The sequence below is a fragment of the Chiloscyllium plagiosum genome, unplaced genomic scaffold (genome assembly GCF_037043375.1).
Source record: "Chiloscyllium plagiosum isolate Xiang-an unplaced genomic scaffold, Cpla_swu_hap1 HiC_scaffold_14, whole genome shotgun sequence".
Classification (NCBI taxonomy): Eukaryota; Metazoa; Chordata; class Chondrichthyes; order Orectolobiformes; family Hemiscylliidae; genus Chiloscyllium; species Chiloscyllium plagiosum.
Window position 1 is genome coordinate 50,735,473 of NW_028270152.1, and position 10,576 is coordinate 50,746,048.

The 10,576-nt window shown below is 42.6% G+C and overlaps 1 protein-coding gene across 3 annotated transcripts in view; it reads right to left on the bottom strand.

The window, feature by feature from the left end:
• uba3 (ubiquitin-like modifier activating enzyme 3) overlaps positions 1–1,068 on the bottom strand; it is a 36,842-nt gene extending 35,774 nt beyond the window's left edge. For 2 of the 3 annotated variants that reach the window (XM_043708321.2, XM_043708318.2), the window contains exons 1-2: positions 1,035–1,054; positions 883–921 (exon numbers count right to left, since the gene is read on the bottom strand). In XM_043708321.2, the coding sequence (XP_043564256.1) occupies positions 883–921; positions 1,035–1,054 (59 nt within the window). Of the gene's footprint in view, positions 1–882; positions 922–963 lie in introns of all 3 variants that reach the window. The other variant, XM_043708320.2, reaches the window with a different exon arrangement.
• Positions 1,069–10,576: the final 9,508 nt, after the last annotated feature.

A 10,576-nucleotide genomic window follows, 5' to 3' on the forward strand; every position in this document is an offset into this window, starting at 1 on the left:
CAACACTGACTCCAAACAAAATTCAAACGTCAATCTGTTTCACTAAATTTGCAATTCCCCACACAACCTCCCAACCAAGGATAGTTCTGATCTGCTGCAGCACAGACAAGAGAAAGAAAGGAAATTAGACAAGTATGCAAGCAAAATATTTGTCAGTTGTCCAGAACATCATAAGAGAGTAGGGTCTAAAGGTGTCTCAATTATATACAGTACCAAAACAAAACTAGACACTTTCTAACAGATATTAAAACATATGGGATTGTTATCTCAAACCATTTTTACATTGGCATTTAGCTAGGGTCTATATTTCTTCCTTGCTTTTCCATTTCAGGAACATTACATGGATCAACAATTTCAAAAAATAATGCTGGGAGAGATTGCATTTTATCAAAAACTAGATTATTTGGTGCTCAGAAGCAACACCTGGAAACGACTTTTCAAAAAATGTAAATAAAGCAGTTAAATCACAGAAACTTTAGTGAGTCATTGAACAACTATTGAAATATAGGTTTACGCCAGTTAAATCTGGATTCACATCAATCAAGTTCTCCCACAGAAAAATGATGCAAAACACAATTGGAAGTTTAGCTGCCAATTTGTTTCATGCCGTATTCAATTCAAGCCAAAGATTAAATGTTCAACGACGCTATGTAATGTTTTAACATTTATTGAAATCCCACCAGTTCCCCAGATTTGCTCCTCCTTTTTAAATAAAATATATTCCTATTCCTCTAAGCAGTTTCTCGTGTTTAGGACGAATAAAGATGCAGGTTGAGGCCAGACTGGTCCCACTGCTCGGAGCTGCAGCTCATAACAAGCCCTCCAGCCTCAGACCCTCGCACAAGCAGAAAACCAGGGCCGCTACATTCATTCAACACTAACTTGTCAGTGTGCTCTTCTACTTTCCTTCTTTTCTTCTCCCTAAATAAAAGAGAGAATAAAAGAAGGTTCAGACATGCTCACCCAAGAGAAGAACGAGCAGAAGTCAATGCGAGAGAGGCCTGAGCGGCCGGAGTTCACGCGGGGATACTCACGGCTCCGCCACATCCGCCATATTTTCCTGCTCCCGTCAACCAGCGCAGCAACGGTGGCGACGTTCCATTCCTGCCGACCAATCGGAACATCCCACAATCCCGCGCGGCCGAACCCTGCGGTGTCTATCCGCTGCCCTGGCGTGACGTCATCACTTGCTTTTGGAATGCCTGCAGACCGGGTTACTGACCCAACCGATCAGTGTCGTTGGCTCTGCGGTGTCCCGAGATCAGCAAAGAGAGGGAGAGAAAAAAAAGCATTTAAGGATGCGCATAAGTTAATTGTCGACACTGTTGTTTAGATCACGCCTATTATTTTTTTTTATTTTATTAAACAAATTACAAAACAGTTTACAAAAAACATTGACAGCTGTACACAAAAGACAGCAGTTTTACAAGGGAGAGGAGCAGCAAAGCTAGGCCCCGAACCCTACCGTTCAACCATTTTACAGGGAGAGGAGGACAAACCTCAAATCCCAGTTCCACATATGACAAGACAGTGACAATGACATTTGTACATTAGACAATACCGTTACATACAAAAGTGCAGACAATACAGACCCAGCAAGCCCCCGCCCCTCCCACCTTCCGACCACTCTAAGGCAGCCCGCCCCTACCCACCTTCCGGTTCTCGGTCCACCCCATGCCCCTTCCAGTTCTCGGTCCGCCCTGACACACCTTTCGACCACCTCTAGGACAGCCCGCCCCGGTACCCGCCCAGGGTGACAGCAGTCAGGACGGCCTACCCACCTTCCGGCTTCACTAACCACCCTCAGCACCTTTCGACCACCTCTGGGGCAGCCCGCCCCGGTACCTGCCCGGGGTGACAGCGCCGAGGACGGCTACCCGCCTTCTGGCTCTCGGTCTGCCCCTAGGTACCATTGGGCTCTCACCCACCCCGTTGCACCTCCGACCAGTGGGCTATCCTGGCACACCTTTCGGCCATCTCTAGGACAGCCCGTCCCCTTCCCTGGGACGACAGCGTGTAGGGTAAACCACAAGCCTTCCGGATCTCAGCCCGCCCCTACGTGCCTTCTGGCTCTCGGCTGCTCGGACACCTTTCGACCACCTCTAGGACAGCCCGTCCCGATTACCCCTTATCGGGATGACAGTGCTCAGAACAGCCTACCCACCATCTAGCTTCACGCCTATTATTGATGAATGTTTATCCATTAAATTCCTAACAATGTGGAAACAGGCTATTTGGCCTAACAAGTCCACAACAAACCTCCAAAGAGTATCCCACCCAGACCCATTCCTCTACCCTATTACTTTACATATGCCTGACCTAATCTACACATACATCCCGCAACACTATAGGCAATTTAGCATAGCCAATTCACCTGACCTGCATATCTTTGGACTGAGGGAGGAAACCCATACAGACACAGGGATCTGTATTGTCTGCACTTTTGTATGTAACAGTACTGTCTAATGTACAACTGTCATTGCTGTTTGTCTCTTTATATCTTTGTGAAACTGGGATTTGAGGTTTGTCCTCATGTCCCTGTAAACTGTTTGAATGGTAGGGTTTGGGGCCTGGCTTTGCTGCTCCTCTCCCTTGTAAAATTGCTATCTCTTGTATGCAGCTGTAAATGTAACTTTGTTGTAAACTGTTTTTGTAATTTGTTTAATAAAATAATATAAACAGACACAGGGAGATGTGCAAACTCCACACAGACAGTTGCCCATGACTGGAATTAAACCCAGGTCCCTAGCGCTGTGGGGCAGCAGTGCTAACCACTGGGTCACCATGCCATTAAAGAGCAACTCGACTGCCTGTACTTTTAATACAAGTTGTTGCGTGATATGGGGTAAAGGAAAATGCTCAATAAAACCATTGTTTGTGGACAAAAAAAACCCCCAAAACGTTGGGATTTAGAAATCAAATTTGGGGATGCTCAATCCGTGCACCTGGGTCAGTGAGGCTGCGTTTTGACTACCATGTTAAGTTTTAGTCTTTACCTTGCAAGAACAATGCAGAATTTTTCGTGAGATCTAAAGGATGGCAATGAGGAAGACTCAGACAATAGAATTGTAAGACAAAGATCAAATAAAGGAGGGAGGGAAGGTTTGTGGGTGGGGAGAAGGGTGGAGTAGTGAGGTAGCGATAGGTGAATACAGGTGATGGGTATGACCTGGTTGGTTGATACCCTGATATGCTCACCAATCCTGGTCTCTATTCGTTTACCCACACTGATGTTAGACTAATTGACCTGTTGTGATTAAGGTTCTCTATCTTTTGAACAGATTTCAGTGCCTTGCTTGACTTTCATTCCCCCTATGTGCTAGTCTTATAAATGGAGTTCCGAGGAAGGGTCACCTGACCCGAAACATTAACATTGATTTCTCTTCACAGATGCTGCCAGACCTGCCGAGCTTTTCCAGCTACATCTGTTTTTGTTATAAATGGAGGAATTGGTTTAGTTGAGCAATTTGTCTTCAGACAGCATGTTTTATCTAGTTTTCCATATTTCCAGAAGTCAATTTTCACTTTATAGGAATCTATATGGTCAACATTCCCAGAGAAATTTCTGTAATAAAAATAAAGCAGTTTCGACAAGCAAAAGTGCTGACAGTTCAAAGATTGGAATTATCCCAATATCGCAATTATTTCCATGTTTGACTCCACTCTATGTGGACTGAAATAGGTAAATCGTAACAAAACCCTGCTGATCTGGAGGAATACATTATTCTGCGTCTGTGTACCAGGCTGTCACAAATATGATGTAACTGCCACAGATCCCACCACACCTAACATTGCTCTTCTTCAGTGGATGGAACTCTGTTGTAGGCAGGAGTTCAGGATCTCACAAAATATTGCAAACATTTTCATTTCAAGACCAGTTGCATAATTAGATTGAAATGGAAATTTACTGAGGAGGCAGGATTGTTAAAAACAATGACTTTGCCGGCAAGTGTGGCATTGTTCTAAAACTATTTACTATCTTCTTTGCTTGGAGAAAAGCTACTATTTTTTGTGCCCTAATATTGATTTGTTCAGTACATAGAACTACATTAAACTTCTGCTTTTAGAAAGGTAAAGAGCATATAATTTGTAATATTGATTGAGAAAAGACTTTGAAAGCATTGAACTATGTTTACCTGTAAGGAGGAAGTACATCACACTTAAATAAAATCATTAATTTCAGGAGCTCATCAATGAAAGTTGTACAAAATTGATTTAAAGAACTGATAAATCTTCTTTTGTTCACATTGAATAAATGATTCTGTAGAATCTCCCAGGGGAACAGATAGTGACACAGTGGTGATATTTTTGCACTAGTAATCCAGAGGCAGCAACTGGTGGAATTTACAGTAGAAGAGTCGCTTTTATTTGTCATTCCTACCAGTCACAACTGATACAGTAACAATGAGATAACATTCCTCCAGTATTGAGGGTGCTACATTAACAGCACGAGCTACACAGTCGTACACGGTATAAGTGCATAAGGAGTGCAAATCACGCAGGTTACAGTGTAACAGAAGAATGATGGATGATAGACATTTTTCTAGCAGCAATATGAATGAATTTCAGATGGAAAAGAGTCCGATTATACAGTGTTAAGGAGCCGAATGGCTTGGGGGAAGAAACTGTTGCACAGTCTGTCCATGATTGACCGTATGCTCCAGTATCTTCTGCCAGATGGCAGGAGGGAGAATAGTTTAAGTGAGGGGTGTGTGGGATGCTCCGCAATGCTCTTAGCCTTTCGAATGCAGTGTGTGGTATAAATATCTGTAATGGAGGGAAGGGAGACCCCGATGATCTTCTCAGCTGTCCTCACTATCTGTTGTAGGGTCTGACGATCCAAGGTGGTGCAATTTCTGAACCAGGCAGTGACACAGCAGCTCAGGATACTCTCAATGGACCCTCTGTAGAATATAGTAATGATGGGGGGTGAGAGGTGGGTTATCCTCAGCCTGCGCAGAAAGTAGAGACACTGCTGGGCTTTCTTGGCTTTGGGGCTGGTGTTGAGGGTCCAGGTGAGATTCTCTGCCAGGTGTACAGCAAGAAATTTTGTGCTCTTCACGATCTTCACAGGGGATGTCCAGTGGAGAGTGGCCACTTCATGCCCTCCTGAAGTCAACAACCATCTCTTTCATCTTGTCCACATTCAGAAAAGGTTGTTGGCTCTGCATCATTAACTGCTGCACCTCCTCTCTGAATGCTGTCTGGTTGGTCCTGCTGATGAGACCCACTACAATCGTATCATCAGTGAACTTGACGATGTGATTCAACCTGTGCATTGCTGCACAGTTATGTATCAGCAGGATGAACAGCAGTGGATTGCGCACACTGCCCTAGCGGCCCTAGAGCTCAGTGTTATGATGTTGGAGATGCTGTTCACAATCCGGACTGACTGAGGTCTTCCAGTCAGGAAGTCCAAGATCCAATTACACAGAGAGGTATTTAGACCCAGCAGACACAGCTTTCCAATCATTTGCTAAGGAGTGATAGTGTTAAAAGCAGAACTGAAGTCTATGAACTGTAGTCTGACTGAGGTGTCCTTCTTCTCCAGGTGGGTGAGGGCCAGATGGAGGGTGATGGAAATGGCATCATCTGTTGAGCAATTGGGTTGATACGTGACAGCAGGGTGTCCAGTGAGTGGGTGGTAACCATTGAGACAGGATGCTGTAGACGTTTTCGGCACAGGGACGATGGTAACAGGGTGGGGGGAGTGGACTTCCTCACTGCCACGCCATTTCATGCCTCAGACCATGCACAAAAGTTGTTCAACTCATCCGGGAGGGAGGCATCACCAGCACAAGCAGACAATGCTGTTCTGTGGTTGATGATGGCCTGGATGCCCTTCCACATGCTCCGTGTATCGCCACTGTCTTGAAGGTGGCTGTGTATTCTCTGTGCATGTATGCATGCTTTGCCTCTTTTATGACCCAGGTCTGTTTGGCCCTTGCTGTTGTTAGGGCTGCCTTGACATCTGCCCTGAAGGTGGAATCACGGGTCCTCAGCAGCGCACACACCTTTGCAGTCATCCACGGCTTCTGGTGGGGCAAGAAATGATGGCCTTGGATACAGTGACATCATCAATACACTTGCTAACGTAGCAAATCACCGATGTGTGTACTCCTCTAGGTTGATGGAATCGCCATTGGTTGCCACCACGCTGAACAGGCACCAGTCAGTGCACTTAAAACAATCTGAACTAAATTCAGTATAAAAATCTGGAACACTGAAAAATTTGAAAAAAATCAGTAATGATGACCATGTACCTATCATTGATTGTTGTAAAAGCATATCTGATTCACTAAAGCCTTTTAGGGAAATAAGCCTGCCATCTTTACCTGGTCTGACCTGCATGAAACTCCAGCTCCAAAGCAAGACTCTGACATGACCTGGCATGCTGTTAAGTATAAGCAAGAAACGCTGATCTTGATAGTAATGCCTGCATCCCCAGAAAGAATAATGATGGAAAAAACAGAAAATGGAAAGTTTGAACCTTAAAGCCTAAGAGTAATCTGTACAGCATTAGGATACATGTATTTTACTTCAAACATTCGTTAGCATCATTCACTTTTTAGAAATGGATGAGTTGTTAATTATGTTAAAGTAGGAGACAAAGTAATATCAAATGTCCACTAAGCATTAGCACACTAACATTCATTCAAAGGAATAGTAGAAATTGACAAACAAATATAGCCAAAGTTAATTTTGTTTACAGAGATTAGTTCTGAGTTCTCCTACCTTCAAGTCCAAGCTGAATAAAATGCAACACTTTGATGTAGTCTGCATTATCTAACCTTTCTAGAATTATTTTACAGTGATCAGGGACAGCATGGGTGGCTCAATGGTGAGCACTCACAATGCCAGGGAACCTGATTCGATTCCACCCCCGGACGACTGTCTGTGTGGAGTTTGAGCGTTCTCGCTGGGTCTTCTTGCGTTTCTTCTGGGTGCTCCGTTTTCCTCCCACAGTTCCAAAGATGTGCAGGTTAGGTGGATTGGCCATGCTAAATTGCCGATAGTATCCAGGGATGTGTAGATTAAGAGAATTAGTCATAGGAAATGCAGGGTTGTAGGATATGAGGTGTGGGCGGGATGCTTGTTTGGAGGGTTGATGTGGATTCGTTGGGCCAAATAGCCTGCTTCCACACTGTAGGGATTCTATGGTATCACCATATGTCCTTCTATTTTTCAGGGATACTATGCCCAATTTACATAATTGTACATAATCAAATTTCAATGAAGATTGTAGGACAGTTTGCCAGGACTGGCACTAGTGCTGAGAGTGTGGTGCTGGAAAAGCACAGCAGATCAAGCAGCATCCGAGGAGCAGAGAATTGACATTTTGGGCATAAACCCTTCATCCCAGGATTGGCACTAGCCAAACCTAAAATGAGATATCAAACTGATGAAGCTACAAGCTACTTTCTATCCCAACAGCATCAGCAGCAAGTGATAAACAGGGCTAAGCGAATCCTCACCAATGGATCAAATCTAAGCACTTCCACATCCAGCTTTGAATGGTGGTGAACAATTAAACAACTCACGAGAGAAGTCTTAACAAATATACTCATCGTCAATGATGTAGGAGCAAAAAACATGACAAATCCAATTAGCAATCCACCATGTCTACTCTCAGTAAAGTGATGGAAGTTGTCACCAACAGTGCAATCAAGCAGTACTTGTTTAGCAATAACCTGCTTTCTGACAGCCAGTTTGAGTTTCACCAGGCCCATTCACTTCCTGACCTCATTATAGCTTTGGTTCAAACATAGATAAAAGAGCTGAATTCTTGAGATGAGGTGAGAGTGACGGCATTACGAAGCCCTAGCAAAACTGGAATCAAAGTGAATCAGGGGGAAAACTCACAACTGGTTGGAGTTACACCTGGCCCTAAAGGAAAATGGTTGTGATTGTTGAAGGTTAGTCATCTCAACTTCAGGATATCTCTACAGGAATCCATCAAGGTGTTATCCTTGGCCCAACTGTTTTCAGTTGCTTTATTAATTACTTTTGCTCCCTTATAAAGATCAGAAGTGGAATATTTGGTGATAATTGCATTGTGTTCAGCACTATCTATGACTCCTTAGATAGTAAAGCAGTCCATATCCAAATGTAGCAAAACATGGGCAACATCTAGGCTTGGGATGGTAAGTGACAAGCAACATTCACATCACACAAATTCCAGCCAAGACGATCTCCAACAAGACAGAATTTAACCATCACCTTTGGCATTCATTACCATCACTGAATCCCCTACTATCTAAATCGTGGGGATTATAACTGACCAGAAACTGGACTGAACTAAACATATAAATACTGTGGATCCAATAGCTGGTTAGAGGCAGGAATTCTGCTGAGAGTAATTCACCTCCTAACTTCCCAAGACTTGTCACGATTTATAGAGCAAAATAAGAATATGATGGAATACTTTCCACTTGCTTGTGTGATGTATGGTAAGACTTCTATACGTATTTATATCAGTTATTTTAGGGTGAACCTGTACTTATCGCATGTGGGCTTTGGTCTATGTGTATGAAGAGTTTAGTGATTAAACTCAGCATCCTCAAAACCATCAACCACTACCATTTAGAAGGACAAGGGCTGCAAATAAATGGGATTGCCAACACCAAAGATTCTCCTCCAAGCCACTCACCATGACTTGGAAACCTACTTCCTTCATTAATGCTGTGTCAAGTCCTGGAATTCTGCCTCTAATGGCATTGTGATTTTGCTGAAAATAAATGGACTTCAGAAATTCAAGAAGGCAGCTTACAACGACCTTCTGAAGGGTGATTAGGGGTGGGCAGTAAATGCTGGCCCAGCCAGCAATGTCCTTATCTATGAATGAATGAAAAACTTTGCCAGTTTTTCTGGAGATTAGTTTTAAACCAGTATGTATGGGAGAGCAGTTTGTGGAGTGATAATGGGAATTTGTTTGTTGTGAGAGTTTTATGATTGAAGAGTGTAAACATGGAGAAGTATTAGTTCATTAATTTCAGTTTAGAAGGATCAGAAATTTATTTATTTTGCTGAAGGGGAAAAAATCATTTATTGGTAAGAACTTGATTTCAATTTGCAGAGGACATAACTGAGTTTAGATGTAAGAACAGTTTCTACTGGAAAAAGGAGTTCACACAGTTAATAGGTTGCTTCAGTGTAAGAGTTTAAGTTTGAAAATTCCACACGAGAAGTTTTTGCTTAGAAACTTGAATGGATTATTTGATGCTAAGAAACATTAATTTCAGTTGTATGACTAATCAAGAAAATGGCCATCAAACTCTCAAGTCCAGGAATTGAAAAGTTAAATCAAACCTATAGATGTGATAAAGAAGGGAACTCTCCCTGGCATTCGAGTCCTATAAAGTGATGGTGTTGGGAATACAGTAAATAGGATTTTATTTCTCCACGTGTTTTGAAATCTTTCAAATTATATGTAAATAGCTTGAATTATTCTGTTTCATTTTCATTTCTTTTGCATAATAAACAACTATTTTATTGTTAAAACCAAATTTGCAGCATTCTAGGCTTATATTTCAGTGAAGTAAAGAAATTTGTTAAATAAAGAAACCATAGTACCTATATGATCTATTAAGCCAGATTTCAGTCTGGGATCTGATGTGATGACGAATAACATCAACTCATATTATCTTAACACCTGGACAAGTAGAACTCCAACAACACTCAAGCAGCTACACCATCTAGGACAAAGCAGTGTGCTTGACTGGCTTCCCATCCAACACCTTCAACATTCACTGCCTTCCTCATCACTGTACATTGGCAGCACTGTGTACCATCTACAACATAACTTCAAAGCCATAATTTTTCCATCTAGGACATGGGCATCAATGCATGAGAATACAACCATCTGCAGGTTCCCCTCCGAGCCACGCAACTATTTTGTCATTTTTTCAACTGTTACTGTGTTAAAATCCTGGAACTCCCGCCCACCCCAACAACACTTGAACAGATTCAAGAACAGCTTCTTCCCTATTGTTACCAGACCTATGAACGGACTTCTCAAATGTTGATTTTGATGTCTCTCCCTGCAGCTATAACACTGTATTCGGCACTCAGTTTTGCTACCCTAATGCAGTTTGTATGGTATGATCTGTGTGTATAACATGCAAAACAACACTTTCACTGTACTACAGAACATGCGGCAACAATAACTCAAACCCAAATTCAGCACCTCTCCTTACATGGCCCTCCCACGCGAGTCACCAAAGCCACTCTGTTCCTGCCTCATAGTAAATTGCTGCATGTTGTCTTGCCTAGAGCGCTCTTCGTGAACCTGTAAGGCCAACCTCGCTTGCAATGACTTATGTTATATTATAGGCTCCTGTAACATGTTAGACCTCCAGGAGTATAGACTCCAGTTTTAGAACCACCAGAGTACACATGTATAGTTATAATGAAAATAGTTAGATTTATAATTTTCATCCATTTATGCTCCATATTAATCATGCCTGGGGAGGGGGGAAGTAGTCGGGAGAGACTTATTGAACGGTTTTTGAACTTAGTGTCTCCTTATTAGTAATTAGAAAATGCAGACATACTATTAGGTCAGAGTTTAATGTTT